The 19,624-nt window shown below is 35.7% G+C and overlaps 1 protein-coding gene across 1 annotated transcript in view; it reads left to right on the top strand.

Moving 5' to 3' along the window:
- Positions 1-10,714, top strand: part of LOC110466021 (lysM and putative peptidoglycan-binding domain-containing protein 1-like) — a 26,000-nt gene extending 15,286 nt beyond the window's left edge. Inside the window, exon 4 of the mRNA XM_021522268.1 lies at positions 8,289-10,714. Coding sequence (XP_021377943.1) covers positions 8,289-8,556 — 268 coding nt within the window. The 3' untranslated portion in view covers positions 8,557-10,714. The remainder of the gene's footprint in view (positions 1-8,288) is intronic.
- The last annotated feature ends 8,910 nt before the right edge of the window (positions 10,715-19,624 follow it).

Consider the following 19,624-nt stretch of genomic DNA (forward strand, 5'->3'; position numbering starts at 1 on the left):
GCCACCATTTTGAAAACCTATTTCAAACTTAAAGTCAAGTTCTGCTGGACCGATTGAACTGAAAGTTGGTAGGAATGATCGCCTCATGGTCCTGACAAAGTGTTGTTATTTTTTGGGTCGATCAGAAATCCAATATGGCCACCACGGCCGCCATTTTGAAAACCTATTTCAAACTTAAAGTCAAGTTCTGCTGGACCGATTGAACTTAAAGTTTGTAGGAATGATCGACTCATGGTCCTGACAAAGTGTTGTTATTTTTCAGGTCAATCATAAATCCAATATGGCCGCCACGGCCACCATTTTGAAAACATATTTCAAACTTAAAGTCAAGTTCTGCTAGGCCGATTGAACTGAAACTTTGTAGGAATGATTGACTCATGGTCCTGACAAAGTGTTGTTATTTTTCAGGTCGATCAGAAATCCAATATGGCCACCACAGCTGCCATTTTGGTAAACTATTTCAAACTTAAAGTAAAGATCTACTTGGCCGATTGAACTGAAACTTTGTAGGAATGATCGAATCATGGTCCTGACAAAGTGTTGTTATTTTTCGGGTCAATCAGAAATACAATTTGGCTGCCATGGCCGCTATTTTGCTACTAAGTTCTAATAGGCCGATCTCACTTAAAATTGGTCTAGGAATGATCAGCTCATGGTCCTGACAAAGTTAAGTTAACATTATACTATTTTTTACTCAAATTGGTACATATTTCAACAACAAAAATAAATACTATAGACTCAGGTGACCGTTAAGGCCCATGGGCCTCTTGTTAAAATACTGATACACATTGGTATTTAATATCGTAAGTAAGTGATCTAGTACATAGAAGTGTGTATCTTTTTGATATAATTCAATTTTGAAGCAGTTTTATTTTTAATTTCCTTTTAAGAATAAATAACATGAGCTACATGTACATTTATATTTGAATTTTAGCTTGACTCTCAATCAATAGATGTTTAAAATTTCTTATTATCTTTTAGTTCTTATTTCTAGATTTTAAATAAACTATAGAACGTTCAACTATAAATTTAACTTGAGAAAAAAATCATTATTCCAGTATTAAAAATTTATCGATATTGTGTATATAGTATATTTCACTATTAGTGCAAAATTCATGTTAATTTAAGAATCAAGTTTCTCAGAATCGTGTCCTCTGTTGCGCTAGACTGATATTATGCTCCACAGATTGCTTGGCATAAAATTTGATTATGTATTGATATTCCTGTAACTTGAGATATTGTGGACAGGTAACAGCTGATACCACGAGAGAGACTGAATAATCATGCTGATGATTTTGTACTTGTACATACATTGTAAAAGACCGTTGGGCAAAAAAGAAATTACTTCTGTCTCCGCTATTATCCTCAGAAAAAATAGGGTGGGTAGGTAGGTCTTTTTTTTGTGTGGAAAATATATTTACTATGCTTTCATAAAGAAAGAGTTCTGACTTTAACTGTGCTCATCACTAAATGCCAATAAAAACTTTAGGGTAGGCACAAAATCTAGGGTAGGCAGGCTTAGCGGAAACACAAGATATGTATTTTATTTGGCCATAAGGAATAAGATTATAGGATCTTGTACACTGTTTGTTGATACCCACCAGTGATGTAGTAAATGGAACACCAGGCATTATATTGTACTGTATATTTAGTAAAATGTACAGTAGCATGCTTGTCATCACGCCCCTGCTGCTTATTCTAGCTTCTGTTCGCCAATTACCTGAAGCCAGCACTGTGTTGTCAGTTTCTGTCTGCAATATTTTAGCAATTTCAGATGGATAATACATGTGTGTACAATAACACTAGCCTGCTGACACCCAGGGATATATAGCACACTTTACATCAAGTCTAAAGTGAAAAATTTGTTGTTCATATTTGAAATGAAAATATAAGTTTGGCTAATAGAATTTTCCAATACATGTACATATACCTGCAAAATCCCCTAATTATGAAATTGTACACACCTGGGTGAAAAAGTATCCTGAATCCAGAAGTACTGCAAGTGTATTTTGTTTGTTTGTAAATTTGATCAAGATGAATCAAGACTAAACCGAAGGATTTAAGTATAGATAGAATCTGGTATCTTACTAGTATAGAAAAACATTCACACAGAGTAATCTGTACTACTCTATGTTAGAATCTGGTATCTTACTAGTATAGAAAAACATTCTCACAGAGTTATCTGTACTACTCTATGATTTGATGCAATAAAGGCACCAGGTGTGAATAAATGACAGCTGACATACTTTCATTTACCCGATTTATTTTGATTTTCCTCAAGCAACATATCTCAAAGCATTTTCAATAAGTTACATCAGTTTGGAAATATGTAAAATTAAAGTTTTACTTTATACACAAACAATGTACATATTCAATGTGTCGCAACGTTTCTAAGAAGCAATCAAAATCAGGAAAACTCAAAACATGAACAGAGACGAGGGGGGACAGCAGCTGAGTCATTTGTATTACAGAATACCGATATAACGGGAGATGGGGCTAGATCTACACCCTACCAGTAACCTATTCAATACAGTATATATACGTACGTTCTCTTTAGATAGGCGAAACGTCCGGGTTAAGTAACATAAGAAATTTACAATTTCATCACATTATGTACAGGTATAAATCAATACAAATTCCTCACTCAGTCAATAGCTTGACAAAAGGACCAGTTGGTCTTGAAATGCTGCGTCCTGTTGAAAACGTTCATTTTTTGTGTATAAAGTAAAACTTAGATTTTTGGCTTAAATCATATTTAGACTATTTTTCCCACTGAGGCAGAGACATGTCCAAATCAAGGTGTCTTTACCACACTATAAAAATTAATTCCCCAAAATAAAACACTCTATCATTCTAAAAGATTGCACTGGTCACATTATATAATGATACCAGGCAGCATTGCTGTCGTTCAATACACTTGTTTGTAGCACTGTTTTGGTACTAATAAAACCAATTGGACAATTTACTATAATTATAAAATCTGTAACCATAACATTTGAAAGTTTACATAAGCATTTGAGTTTATCTTTAAAATTCTTGGGTACACTATCATTGGAGCAAGGGCCCTTACTGTGTCAAATACAGTGTTTATTTTCTCCCGTTTATTTGAACAAAATCAGTGAAATTAATGCTCAAAATATGGCTAAAGTCTTAAGAAAATCAGATCTGATTATTATATGTAATTCATCGATCATCTGCCTATTAGGTGAGTTAGATTAAATACAATCTTGGCAGTAAGGATTTAACTTTTCTTTTACGAAAATAACTGTTTTTGTAAGTGTCACCCTCGTAGAATACTAGCTGCTTCCTACCGACTCAGCTAGGGAGAATTTCTCTTTAATTCATTCGGTAGAGAGTAAGACTAGTAAACCAGAGGTTCCGGGTTTGACTCCTGGCGGAGGCATTAAAAATGATGACCTCTGTTAAATAAGAATAGAATTGCGGTAGCACTAATTATTAATACATCGGTGAGTAATTATTACAAACAGGGCTACGTGTATGGGTACATTAAAGTTAATACCTTTCATCCCTACTTTGGTGGTAGTTGTGGGTCTGATGTGACCTGGTGACTAGGTATACAGGTACTGTACATACCCACTAAATAATTTACAGCAGGTTTAATTGACACTTTTTGTTCAGTATTGATCATATTTCCTGTTATTGTTTACAACATATTTCAATGGTTAAAAAAGTCTTCCTGATATATAATCCATATTTTCCTGATTTTTCTTGTATGTCCTTCCTTTTCTTAATACCAGGTACATAATACATTTTTTTTTTTTTTTTTAAGGAATTGTAAATTTTAGAATTGTAAAGAAACCAGTAAGTGTTTTATCATGTGGATGGCCTGTTATTTCCAATTTCCTTATCCTATACATCCCCAGGCATTCCAATCACATGATTTAGCTCAGAAACCACAAAATTAAGGGGACGTGATTTTCGCACTCTGGCATCCTGATTTCTTTACTTTGTTGTTTTCCCCTTGTAATGTCGCTGTCGTGAAACGGGGTGCGAGATAGAAAGGTTTTACACCCCATTTATACTGGAGTTTTGTTATTTACTCACTGGAAGGAGAGAAATAGAGTTATAGATATTGAATTGTAGCCGTGTATAGTGTAGCTAGTAGAATATAGAGGTAGAACTTTGTGGCTATCAGAAGTAAGAGCTCATACTATTATACCTACAAACATACCATATGATCTCAGATGACTCAGATCACGTGGCTTTTCATGTCCAGTCAGGCAATCGAATCCCGGCTGCCTTGGAGAAAGGCAGATGCGCTATCTCTGCACCAGCTAAACACCCAATATTACTATATACGATATAACCTGTGTAATCTGACTAAATCCCAATAAGCTGTGATAACATAACTTCTGATGATGTGGGCAGAGGAGGCTGGGTATTGATATGAGTACTAGGTCCCAATGTAAACGTTACTATATATAGAACCTGTGTAATCTGACTAGGTCCTAATGTAAACGTTACTATATATAGAACCTGTGTAATCTGACTAGGTCCCAATGTAAACATAACTATATATAGAACCTGTGTAATCTAGAAACCTCTCTATTCTGAATGAACATACTTGTATTGTAATTTCCTGAAGTGTTTTGTTTTACAGACCCCAATGCCATAATTTTTATTACCTTAAGTTAAAATGTTCGAGATTAAGTAATACCCCCCAACATCTATATAATAGCTATGATGAAGTTGTGAAAATAACTCTTGATAAGATGAAACTGTAGCCATATTTTATTGCGTATTTACAAGGAAACGAAAGTAAAAATATTAAGATCAATGGTGTTTTAATTTGTTTCCTACACAAAAAACAAATCTTTGTTCAAATATATACTATTGTGGCTGACTTAAATTGTACATAGGATTAGAGTGGCCTTCTAGCTTCGAGCTACAGGGAATTTCCTTTAAGGTCAGTGGTAGAGCGTCCGGCTAGGAAGTATGGGATCATGGGTTCAATCCCTGGTGAAAACACACGATTCTCTTTACTGTAAAATGGTGTCAATGACACTCCCTGTAGTAACATTTAAATAAAGGGGGAAGTAGTGTGGCAGGGTTCAATTGTACATAGGATTAAGGTCGCCTTCTTAAGCTTCGAGCTAGGGGGAATTTGCCTTCAGCTCAGTGGTAGAGCGTCCGACTAGGAACCTAGGGGTCGCGGGTTTGATCCCCGGTGGAACACACTATTCTCTTTCCTCAGTGGTATAGCGTCCGACTAGGATCCTAGGGGTCGCGGGTTTGATCCCCGGTGGAACACACTATTCTCTTTCCTCAGTGGTAGAGCGTCCGACTAGGAACCTAGGGGTCGCAGGTTTGATCATCGGTGGAACACACTATTCTCTTTCCTATTACACTGTGTATTTACTAAGACATGTGATTTAAATTATAGCTCATACTGAAATAATGAAAACTACTGACGGTAAATATTCATTTAAAATAAATGTGTTTTTTTTACTGTAACAAAATCTAACAACTCACAGTACAATATAGTTCTAATAATTACTTAATTTACAGTGCATAATTAATTAAAGGCTTTAAAATAAAAACGCTTTGGCTTCGTTTTTGCAAGCATTGGTAGCTACTATTTAATACATCATAATAGATCTGTGCTTGTTCAGAATCATAAACTAGCCACAGTGTATACACAGACACGGCTTCATGGCCATCAACACAATCACAAACTAGCCACAGTGTATACACAGGCAAGGCTTCATGGCCGTCAACACAATCACAAACTAGCCACAGTGTATACACAGACACGGCATCATGGCCATCAACACAATCACAAACTAGCCACAGTGTATACACAGGCAAGGCTTCATGGACGTCAACACAATCACAAACTAGCCACAGTGTATACATAGGCACGGCTTCATGGCCATCAACACAATCACAAACTAGCCACAGTGTATACACAGGCAAGTCTTCATGGCCGTCAACACAATCACAAACTAGCCACAGTGTATACCTAGGCCCGGCTTCATGGCCGTCAACACAATCACAAACTAGTCACAGTGTATACACAGACCAGGCTTCATGGCAGTCAACACAATCACAAACTAGCCACAGCGTATACACAGACACTGCTTCATGGCAGTCAACACAATCACAAACTAGCCACAGTGTATACACAGACACGGCTTCATGGCCGTCAACACAATCACTAACTAGTCACAGTGTATACACAGACACGGCTTCATGGCAGTCAACACAATCACAAACTAGCCACAGTGTATACATAGGCACGGCTTCATGGCCGTCAACACAATCACAAACTAGCCACAGTGTATACACAGACATGGCTTCATGGCAGTAGACTTGACTTGTTGCATAATCATTTATAATTAGAGTAGAAAGCTTGTAATGTCTGCAAATGTGTTTGATTGTGTTTTATTGTTATTTTAAGTTGTGAACACACAGTTAGTGGCCATTAAAGTGAGTTTCGAAAAAAAAAATGCTTTCTGTTCATATTAAATTTCATTCTTTTGATAATCTTTATATTACTGCGCAGTCATTTAACAGCTGAGGTTCATCAAATTTTTACAATAAATATAAAAAATACAGAAGCTTATTAATCCTCACATGACAATTGTTGTAGATTCATACCAAACTCGAGAATCTTATTTCAAATTTTCAAGTTGAATCCCTGTAGGTGAAGGAGTCGGGTTAGTTCTCCCCACATATAGAGGTTGTTTAGGGTGTCAAAATACATCAAGTCTTACATTTGAAGTAATAGAAATGAGGGTGTTGTCTTATTGTTACGACATAATATAGCAACAAAGGAACATCAACAATTTTAGCAAATGCACGGAAAATCATCATACCACAAAAGTGAAAGACTATTACAATATCCCTTCGCCACTACTTTAATTTGAAAATATGCAGAAAATAATGACCACAATTTTTTTTTTATTTACAGTATCCTTAGCCAGTCTTATTTTTTTTTGAAATATGCAGAAAAAAATGTGCACAAAAAGAGAGTATTTTACAGTATCCTGAACCACTAGTTAGGCCACTTGCATTTTCAAAGTTGCAGAGACAAATGTGTCAAAAACTAGTAACAGCTTCTATAGAATTATAAGGCTTAGACTAGGATATTTTTTCTGTAACTTACTAGAGTAAGGGCTGTCAATTTTTTTTAAATAAATGACTTTGACCTACTTTTCAGGTCACAGAGTTAAATTCAAATATGTTAAAAGAAAAGTAAATTATTTTAGCAATTCCGTCTTTGCGTATTGCAGAGTTATCTTCTCTTGAGAGAAGGTATTGATTGTTACGTCATTTGTTTGTGAGAACAACGTCATCAATTTTTGAGAAAACGACGTAATTTTCTCACACAAACCAATGACGTAACAATCAATACCTGCTCTCAAGAGAAGATAACTCTGTAATACGCAAAGACGGAATAAGGGTGTCTTGGTTTACTTTTTTGCGTGACAAAATATGTTTGGTTTTATTTTAAATGGGACATCATAAAGGAGATCATACAATAAATATCTATTTACCTAAAAAAGGACGTTGTCGTTATATCGTGCAATAAATAGAATATTAAACTACAGTTCGGTGTCATAGCTATTCAGTTTTTGTCCTGGCTCTGTCTAATGTGAAGCTTCATGTCCTCTGGTTCCTATGTTTGAATCATGGATTGATCTGCAGCTCTCTCCCTGCTTATGGTTCTGTATATATTGAATGAGCGGACCACACAATCTGATTTTATGATATTCCTTAACTCATTCACCCCTGAAATTTTGCAGTGAACTATTCCAACCTTTGAATTGGAATAGTTCAAAAGTGTCTTCAGGGGTGAATGAGTTAAATATAGCCTTAAATATAGTGTACTTACTGTGTTCATGATACTATTGTTGTCGGCATGAGTTTGTTTTTGTTACATTTATATTTGTTCAAACATATATTTTTTATAGTTTTGTGGCTCCGATTCCAGTGTGAAACGCACTATATTAAGTTGAATCAACTAGCATGTTAATATAGATAGATGTTTAAAAAATATTACGAAATCTTTTTAATGCCCAGAAAAATTCAGGTACATATGTATTTAAATTAAATATGAGTATATTCAAGAAAAATGTTTGATTGTTTAAATCGAAATTCAGGATAGAATCATTTCATTATTATAACAACATTCCAGAATTGAAAAACATGACTGTTTTTGAAATTTGCTAAAATTCACTTCTGCAGATTGAAACTTAAATATTACGTAATAAAATCATATATTTGTTCAAATCTCTTTTGAAGATTGTCATTATATTTTACAGGTCTTTAAACAAAGGTGAGTCGGACAACCCGCTGACGTTTCTTCCGAGGAAAACTAAAAATGGTGCTAGGCGACACTCGGGTTCAGCCGTTACAGTTCGACAGCTTGAAACAAGGGGACATAACTCTGATGTTGAAAAACGGAAAACAAATAGTGTGGATTGTGAATCATCACCGGTACTTTTGATAAAGTCGCGAAACTCAACCCGACAAGTTCAGACTTCACGAGAGAAACAGGAGCGAGCTAATGACGAACTGTTTGAGTTATGATGCTGTTATAATTTTGTTATGTTGAAGTTTTTTCGTTTTTGTTCCCAAATTTCGTCAGTATATGCACAATGTTAATATATCATATCCTAAGTTTTTTGTTGTCTTATAAGTATTATTTACCTAGTATTTGTTCCAGTTTTTAAGTAATTCACCCCTGAAGACACATTTGAACTCTACCAATTCATAGGTTGGAATAGTTCATTATGAAATTTTGGGGATAAACGAGTGTAATTAATATCAAATTAATTTTTGTTTGTTTTTTATTCAAATTAAGATACAGTGCCATTTAAAGATGAAAATGAGATGCCAATTTTTGTAAAAAAAAATCTCACACTTGGTGACATTGAATATAAAAATGAAACACCAGTGTTTTTTTAAAATCTTGGATTTAGAGATATTGAAGATGAAATTGAGATGCCATTTTTTTTTTTTTTTTAGATCTTCGATTCACAGATAATCTTTTTGTTCTTTTAAATCTCAGATTGAGTGATATTGAAAATGAAACACCAGTTGTTTACTTGTTTCCTTTCCCGCATGTGCTGGTTCATTATTTTTGCAGCTGGGTAGACTGAAACATTGAAGAGTAAATTTATGCTTAATTTTAATTTACAATTTATTTTCTGTGATATCATTTATTTTTGTAAGATCAAATTTCAAAAATATTGCTGATAAGAGTATTCTTTCAACATCAAAATCCTGTCCAATTTCAGAAACGGTTTTTGTGGGATCAGTGAGAATTTCCCACCCTTGTTTGTTGCTTACATTAGACCTGCTCTAATCAATATGCTTATATTAGTAATCAGGGATTGATGCACCATTTCATTTCTAAACATTTTCTTCAGGTTAGTATGTATGGATTGTGATTAGTTTCTTGTAAAACAACCAATAAGTGTTTCTAGGTGATGTTTCGATGACTAGTATGGTATATCATTTGTCTGATGAAGGTGACAGTGTACATACCGTACTAGTCATCACAATGTCACATAGAAACACTTGTAACAAGAAACTAATCATAAGGTACCATTTCATACATGATACTGGTTGATTTTGAAAAAATTCTACTTACCTGAACCATATTTTCATACTCGGCAAACAAATTCCACTGTCTGTATCCAATGTCCGTATCCAGCGTCCGTATCCAAATCTTCCAAATGTTCAGGTGATCTTACGTGGATAGTAAAGTAATGAAAATTCAGGTAGAAATGGCTGGACAACATTGGATGGAAGGTTAATCAACACTATTTATCCCTGTAAACCATAATGGACTCATCCATATCAATGCATGGTAATGTCCACTAAAGTTACATAGGGGTGGAAGGGTTTTTATAGTTTACCTGTTTCGGCATACTAGGTATGCCGTTTTCAGAGTTCATAGTAAATATTGAAAATTTTCTTTTGCCCTGGTATAAAATCTACTCCAGAATGTAGCCCTGGGCTAGCAGAACTGTGACTTCTGATTAAAAGTCTAAATGTGTTCAGTTCAGTAGGAATGTTATCATAGAAAGTTAGCGTGCATAATTATAAAACATAAACATGATTCATTTAAAGCGTTTCAATAATTTTTGTGTTCATTTTTTTTCTGTTGATTAATATGGAACCGATATTTATGGGAGTATTTTTGCTGTCAACAATTTACAACCAACAATTAATACAAATCAAGTTAATTTTTTGAACAAAAGATAATCGGCTGATAATGATAGGATTGTAAAGATACAAAGAATACATCATCAGATGAAAGAAACCAACAATAAAATCTGTTTATATTTTATCTGGATTTTCAAAGACACACTGTACTTTATAACAAACCCTAGGTGTTCAAAGGAAGCGATGGATCTTTTCAGTGTGTGGGTAAATAAGTAGAAAGCCGACCGGATTGAAATGTAAGGTTGTTATTTTGAATGGAAATGACTGCAATTACGCTTCTTTCATTATTTACTTGCTTTCATTAAAAAAAAAGAACAATTGTATAAATTAATTATTATCCCGGTATATCATCATTTTTCGACCAATCAGAAATCAACATTTAAAAAGCATTTCTTTTGTGTTGTTTTGAGGTGGTCACATATAACCTAATTATAATTATCCTACACATGTAGGTAAAATTAATTATCCTTAATAGACAATAATTACTGTAAGGAATAAAAGTATTCCTGAGTAATTTTTTTTTCATGTTTTGTACTTAATTATTTATTTTTAAGGATTTCATTGTAACATAAGTAGCCTTAATTTACTGATTATTGTCCTTGTTTACATTTTCTGAGTTTATATTTATGAGATAATTAAAGTGATGGTCATTTGCTTTGCAAATTATTGTAGAACTTAGGTTGCACAAAATAGATGATAAATAGAATCTTCCCCTACCTCGAGGGTGTGACAGAGAAATCTTCTACCTGAGGGCCGATGTTTAACAGAATCTTCCCCTACCTCGAGAGTGTGACAGAGAAATCTTCTACCTGAGGGGTTATGTTTAACAGAATCTTCCCCTACCTCGAGAGTGTGACAGAGAAATCTTCTACCTGAGGGGTGATGTTTAACAGAATCTTCCCCTACCTCGAGAGTGTGACAGAGAAATCTTCTACCTGAGGGGCGATTTTTAACAGAATCTTCCCCTACCTCGAGGGTGTGACGGAGAAATCTTCTACCTGAGGGGCGATGTTTAACAGAATCTTCCCCTACATTGAGAGTGTGACAGAGAAATCTTCTACCTGAGGGGCGATGTTTAACAGAATCTTCCCCTACCTTGAGAGTGTGACAGAGAAATCTTCTACCTGAGGGGCAATGTTTAACAGAATCTTCCCCTACCTCGAGAGTGTGACAGAGAAATCTTCTACCTGAGGGGTGATGTTTAACAGAATCTTCCCCTACCTCGAGGGTGTGACAGAGAAATCTTCTACCTGAGGGGTGATGTTTAACAGAATCTTCCCCTACCTCGAGAGTGTGACAGAGAAATCTTCTACCTGAGGGGCGATGTTTAACAGAATCTGCCCCTACCTCGAGGGGGTGACAGAGAAATCTTCTACCTGAGGGATGATGTTTAGACAACAACAAAAATCACCCCGAGGGTTGGAGATTTCTCTGTTACACCTTCAAGGTAGGGGGTGATTATTTTTCTCCCATCCTATTATTTCAGTCACAACTCCACCAACAATAATCTACCAAGTTTGTTAACAAAAGCACATGTGGGGTATGAATATCGTCATTCACTTTTGATGACGTCACAATTACCAGTGACACATTTTTATGACCTCACAATTTAACACATGCTAATCGGAAACACACCTGTGACGGGTGGGAGAATCACTGTGCATTGTCATTTCATGATATTTTTGTAGTTTTCAGAATCCATAATGTATTTCCCATGAACAAGCTGACAAATTCAACACAGGGTTCAAACAAAATCTGTAAGATACTTCGAGTATATTCACTTATCAATAATTTAAAATTTGACACTAACTTGACATTAGGCAAATATATTTTTTACAATGTGTTTGCAAAAAAATGTAATGTATTTAAATAACGTGGGAACTTCCTAGAGGTAATTATCGAACAGCTCTTATTTCAATTCATATATATATATATTTATATAACAATTAGTCGGACACAATTGTGCAATAATTTAGTCAAAGCTTGCCCCAGATCTACAGTACCTAGTTATTTTACCCTATTTATACAGACCCTTAATTTATATAACTCATTCACCCCTAAAATGTCATAATGAACTTTTCCATCTTTTGAATTTAAAGAGTTCAAATGTGTCTTCAGGGGTGAATGAGGTACACAAGCTGCCTCTGATGAAGGGAGTCCAACCTGTGTAGGGGTTGCGGTGGCCGAGTGGTTATGTAAGCGTCCAGCTTTTTAAATCACTAGCCTCCCACTACAGGGTTAAGTGGGCAGTCACCGGGTACTGACTGCAGGTCGCTGGTTGTTCTCCAGGTTCTCCGGCGTTCCTCCACCACCAAAACCTAGCACGTCCTTAAATGACCATATCTGTTAATAGGACTATACTCGCCAACTCTCCCTATTTTAGAGTGAGACTCCAGATTTTGGACCCTGAAATTGAGCATTTTCAACCAGAGAATTTGCTAAACTATTCCTCGTCTCTAAGATCCGATCATTTCACCTGAAAGAACAGCTAAAAAGCTGCCTTTAAAAGGGCAAATTTTGCCCACCGGGGTGTATAATTCTGAGCAAGCAGAATCCCACCCATGGAAGTTTCAAAAAGTTGGCAAGTATATAGGACATTAAACACAATAAAAAAAGCAAACCAACCCACACTGACCAGCTTACTGTAAAATAATCATCCAACATAACTTCACAAATGTTTAATAATTATTTAATATTAGTCAGTAATGTAGTTCAATAGTTTTATTTTCCGAAAAAATCGATGTTTCCTCATATCATTAAATGTTTGTTTCCTCATATCATTAAATGTTTGTTTCCTCATTAAATGTTTGTTTCCTCATATCATTAAATGTTTGTTTAAAATGTATCTATGATTCTTTGTAAGAATTATATTAAATATTGTTTTTTATTGATCAACTCCTTAGTTATTGCTTCAATGTTCAGGTCTGGTGAAACAGTTTCATGTTTCAATTTTTGCTTGTCTGCCCTGTCTGGTCTGGAAACAGTGCTGTTTAGGTGACCTTGTAATACGAGTCCTTGTTCCAACACATCGCTCATTCCGGCCCCTTTTAATGGTAGATAATCCTTATTCCGGCCCCTTTTATTGGTAGATAATCCTTATTCTGGCCCATTTTATTGGTAGATAATCCTAGCAATATTGTTTTTCTGAATGATTTAAAGTTTATTAGGCTGGAAATATCATTGGGGCTGGCTAGGTGATCATATGTAGCCTTAAACATTGGTCTACATTCTCCTCTGGGCCCCGTACTCATGAAACCGTTTTCATGCTCAAGCATGGGTTCTGTGTTGAAGCCGACTTTCTTGTTAATAGCTTAAATCATTTAACACAGTCGAAAAGTCACGTGTAAACATTGAAAACAGTATTCGGCTGTAAGTCTCTCCAAAATTCTTCTATATTATTAACAAAATATAGTTTCTTTATTGAATCATCATGGAGATATTGGGCTTGAGCACATAATCTGAGTTTGAGCACGGTGTTTTGGCATCAAAAATTACTTGACATTGTCAAGCGGCAGTAAGACAAGAACAGCACATTTGTCCATTGTTACTGAATGTCACGTATTTTCAGATTGTTAATATTTGTCTGTAGTCCTGGCTCCAGTTGTGATGATGTCACAATCGCCATGTTGTAGTCACATATCGGAAACAAATATTTATGTTGGTTTTATGACGGAATGTAGAGCATAATTGGTGGTCGGATGGCGTAGTGGGTAACGCTCATGATCACCTTCACCAAGGCGGCTGGGGTTCAATTTCTGAATCGTAGGTATAAAGGTGTGGTGTCACCTACCTGTTAATGTGGGGTTTCTCTGGGTACTCTGTCACCTACCTGTTATTATGTGGGGTTTCTCTGGGTACTCTGTCACCTACCTGTTAATGTGGGTTTCTCTGGGTACTCTGTCACCTACCTGTTAATGTGGGGTTTCTCTGGGTACTCTGTCACCTACCTGTTAATGTGGGTTTCTCTGGGTACTCTGTCACCTACCTGTTAATGTGGGGTTTCTCTGGGTACTCTGTCACCTACCTGTTAATGTGGGTTTCTCTGGGTACTCTGTCACCTACCTGTTATTTTGGGGTTTCTCTGGGTACTCTGTCACCTACCTGTTAATGTGGGGTTTATCTGGGTACTCTGTCACCTACCTGTTAATGTAGGGTTTCTCTGGGTACTCTGTCACCTACCTGTTATTTTGGGGTTTCTCTGGGTACTCTGTCACCTACCTGTTAATGTGGGGTTTATCTGGGTACTCTGTCACCTACCTGTTAATGTGGGTTTTCTCTTGGTACTCTGTCACCTACCTGTTATTTTGGGGTTTCTCTGGGTACTCTGGTTTCCTCTTACATCAAGACCTTCTGTGCCCAAACACCTGGGCCAAGAAGAGTGATTTATATGAGTTGAAATAACCTGTTTCATAATTGTTGTAAAATGAATAAAGTTTATATTTGACACCAGCAGGTGAACTTTACTCGACTGTAAACAGTGTGTTCTATGTATACAAAGGTAGGAGATGTGAAACTCAAACAGGAAGATCTTTTTATAAAATATTTTAATGAAGAAATCATAATTTGAAATATAATATAATAGCATCATTATTATATATTGTCTCCCAGCTTCATTAACATGGTTTTCTCATAATTGTTATTATTTGGTGGAAAGGAATAATAATTATGATTGTTTTTGAGTTTGTGTGAAAACTTGTATGCTTTACTCCTGGACATGTTTTAGGGGTGGTAAGTATAGGCTGTATATAGGTTCCTAGCACAACCAGATACATGTTGATGTGTGACATAGGGTATATATTCCGTCACTTTCGTCAGACTTTCATTTCTGTGTTGAAGGTGACAGAGTACATATCATACCAGTCACCAAAACCTCAATGAGATACGTGTCACCAGTCATATCTCTGACAAAGTTGACAGAGTACATATCATACTAGTCACCAAAACCTCGATGAAATACGTGTCACCAGTCATATCTCTGACAAAGTTGACAGAGTACATATCATACTAGTCACCAAAACCTCAATGAAATACGGGGCACCACTCATATCTCTGATGAAGGTGACAGAGTACATATCATACCAGTCTCCAAAACCTCAATGAAATACGTGTCACCAGTCGTATCTCTGATGAAGGTGACAGAGTACATATCATACCAGTCTCCAAAACCTCAATGAAATACGTGTCACCAGTCATGTCTCTGATGAAGGAGACAGAGGACATATCATACCAGTCACCAAAACCTCAATGAGATACGTGTCACCAGTCATATCTCTGACAAAGTTGACAGAGTACATATCATACTAGTCACCAAAACCTCAATGAAATACGGGGCACCACTCATATCTCTGATGAAGGTGACAGAGTACATATCATACCAGTCACCAAAACCTCAATGAAATACGTGTCACCAGTCATATCTCTGACAAAGTTGACAGAGTACATATCATACTAGTCACCAAAACCTCAATGAAATACGTGTCACCAGTCATATCTCTGATGGAGGTGACAGAGTACATATCATACCAGTCACCAAAACCTCAATGAAATCGGTGTCACCAGTCATATCTCTGATGAAGGTGACTGAGTACATATCATACCAGTCACCAAAACCTCAATGAAATACGTGTCACCAGTCATATCTCTGATGAAGGTGACAGAGTACATATCATACCAGTCACCAAAACCTCAATGGAATACGTGTCACCAGTCATATCTCTGATGAAGGTGGTAGAGTACATATCATACCAGTCACCAAAACCTCAATGAAATACGCGTCACCAGTCATATCTCTGATGAAGGTGACAGAGTACATATCATACCAGTCACCAAAACCTCAATGAAATACGCTTTACATTTGTCTGATGACAAAGTACATATCATACCAGTCATCAAAATGTACTTTACTAGTTGTTTCGCTGATGAAGGTGAAGGAGAAGATATTGTTCTAGTCATCTCAAGGTCACACATAAACATTCACTGGCTGTGCTATATGAACCTGTATACAGTAAACACAACACTGGTATGATCAAAGACAAAATGAAATCTTGTCTACTGTACATATATACAGGAATGATCAAGTACAAAAACACGAAAACTTACACATGTACATTTATACAGGAATGATTAGAAACAGAATTGATTTAAGATGCCAAACATTTCTTATGGCATAATTTGCATGAAAGAAGTATGAACGGATCTGAATACTTACGTTGCTTTCTATCTTGGTTTTGTTCTATGTACTAAAATACATCGTTTTACAGTTGGATGAGATTGTATAGTTTTATTGAAAACAATTTCAGTTCACTTCATTATTTATTACTATATATGTATTACATGTGTATACACAAAAATAGTTCTGATGTCTGGAACAAAAGCTGGTCATTTAATTGTATTTTTAGGTCACCTGAGCTTTAGCTCAAGTGACCTATTGCTATCCGTTTTCGTCCGTCGTCGTCCGTCGTCCGTCGTCCATCGTCCGTCGTCCGTCGTCCGTCGTCCGTTAACATTTTACATTTCAAACTTAAAGTCAAGTTCTGCTGGGCCGATTGAACTGAAAGTTGGTAGGAATGATCGCCTCATGGTCCTGACAAAGTGTTGTTATTTTTTGGGTCGATCAGAAATCCAATATGGCCGCCACGGCCGCCATTTTGAAAACCTATTTCAAACTTAAAGTCAAGTTCTGCTGGACCGATTGAACTTAAAGTTTGTAGGAATGATCGACTCATGGTCCTGACAAAGTGTTGTTATTTTTCAGGTCAATCATAAATCCAATATGGCCGCCACGGCCACCATTTTGAAAACATATTTCAAACTTAAAGTCAAGTTCTGCTAGGCCGATTGAACTGAAACTTTGTAGGAATGATTGACTCATGGTCCTGACAAAGTGTTGTTATTTTTCGGGTCGATCAGAAATCCAATATGGCCACCACGGCTGCCATTTTGGAAAACTATTTCAAACTTAAAGTAAAGATCTACTTGGCCGATTGAACTGAAACTTTGTAGGAATGATCGAATCATGGTCCTGACAAAGTGTTGTTATTTTTCGGGTCAATCAGAAATACAATTTGGCTGCCATGGCCGCTATTTTGCTACTAAGTTCTAATAGGCCGATCTCACTTAAAATTGGTCTAGGAATGATCAGCTCATGGTCCTGACAAAGTTAAGTTAACATTATACTATTTTTTACTCAAATTGGTACATATTTCAACAACAAAAATAAATACTGTAGACTCAGGTGACCGTTAAGGCCCATGGGCCTCTTGTTAATGGGAAATTTAGATTGTCATTACCATTATTTTGTCTTTATCAGTAATTTATGGTAGTAAAGTCATAATAAGAACACAATATAAGGCACAATTTCTGAGTTTTAATTTTTAGTAGAATTTATGGTTTTGTTCTAATGTGGTCTGTACAAGCCTGATAGATCGGTTTCTTGTTGAAATGTTTGTATGTAACCACAGATTTCATTGGTGAATTAGAATCCTTAGAAACTTGTTATACATGATTTTATTGGTTACTTAGACTTTTTGTATTAAATTTCATTGGTCACTTGTGATAATTAAACATTAAGCTTCCCATTAAAAAGATCTCATTCAGTTGTACAAATGTAAAGAGTGATTTCATTGGTCAATTAGCATTGTAAGATGTAAATAACAAATGATTTCATTGGTCAATTAGCATTGTAAGATGTATGCAAACAATGATTTCATTGGCCATTAGAATTGTGAGATACTTGTAACAATTGATTTCATTGGTCAGTAGGTTCACAGAATAAAAAAGGAAATGCTAGTGACAAGATGTGCATACCTTACAATTTATTTCTTTGTCATTTAGAATATGTGTCTCTTTTTTAAGAAAGGTCATAAAGACAAGTTATTCTGTAGAGAGTTATGTGTTACCGTATTGTGTGAGTGGGAAATCCAGCTAATGGTTTCACAGACAGGAGGGGATATTTCGTGTTTCATTTTTAATTCAGTGTTTGGATCAGAGTTGCGCAAAATGTGATTTTAAAGGGTTAAATATTCCTTATGCTGTGCCTCGAAATCAGATCATGAGAATATCAAAATAATGAAATTATAGTAATGTTTATATTTTGTTTGACAAAATAATTTTGTAAAATTCCATAGTTTAAATAATTATTTTCAATTCGTTAAGTTGAGCAAAATCCATTTTGTTGATTTTAAACGTAAACATTGGATGTTTCTCTCCTAAAAATAGTCCTTCTCCAATAAGATGTGTAAGAGTTGTCTTTCTTAGAATAACATTTCACTGATATATGTTTACCTCACTATTCATTGTGTGTCACCAAGCATCTGACCGCTTATATAATTGTATAACATCTTAATACGCCATCTTATTATCGTATAGCGATGTCCATTTGTATGTATGTAAACATCAGCGGTAGATCTTTGACCAATCTTCTGAAAATTAACTTGGCTTAAAGATCATAATATGAAGTTGTGTTTTCCAATTCGAAATTTTGATCAGACAATATTAATTTAAAAGAGTAATCTCCCTTTGTTCTTTTGTGTCATTATAGTCTTTCCCGCCAAGTAGCTTCTTTAATCTTGGTAGGCTTTATTATCATGCCATGTTTATTCCAATTCGAATTTGATTTAGAGATCTTTGACAGAGTTATTGCCCTTTGTGTATCAAGGAGCATCTGTGATACTTTTGATTTGGAATTTTTTATTACATGTTATGGTAATATACCCCCTTAATAGATTGTAGGCATCTACTCCCTAACAGAAAACAATATCCACCTTACCTGGATAACTACCATATAGCTCATCCTAGGTTTCTGTAACCCAGGGATCTACCATAGATAAGTAATGATCACTTCCCTGTTAAAACTATGTGTTTGAATGAATGTATGGATTGTTGTATAGAAATTAAAATATAGATATTTCTAGCTGAAGTAGTTTGCCTTGTTATTTGTTTGTTCATAGTTCTTATGATCAAATATATTTTACTATCCCATCAATATGCAAGATAGCTCGGATGATGTGCTTTTAGCTCACTGGGTCAGAATTAAAGGAACAGTGTGCAGTGCCTGTCGTCCGTATATAGTCGACTGTCATCTGTTCGTTGCCATCACCGTTTTCCTTTAAGCAATATTTATTTTCTATATGACTTATCGGATTTCAATCAAATAATCTATATTACACCCTTGTGACTAGATAATCGAATGTTGTATAAATAAAGGAATGATGTGGTCCTCATGGGGATTAGGATGGGGGCCCAATGAGGGAAAGTTGATGGTTTCAGCCTTCAGAAGGCTACCTCTCTAGAAAGTTCCAATGGATTCTCACCAGATTTAGCATTCAACATCATGGAAAGTTTATATATTAGTTGTATAATTGAAAGCTGTAACCCAAAATGAAGTGAGGAAGGCGTGTCGAGGTGCGTGATCGTAATTGTACAT

The sequence above is a fragment of the Mizuhopecten yessoensis genome, unplaced genomic scaffold (genome assembly GCF_002113885.1).
Source record: "Mizuhopecten yessoensis strain PY_sf001 unplaced genomic scaffold, ASM211388v2 scaffold11113, whole genome shotgun sequence".
In the NCBI taxonomy this organism is placed as follows: Eukaryota; Metazoa; Mollusca; class Bivalvia; order Pectinida; family Pectinidae; genus Mizuhopecten; species Mizuhopecten yessoensis.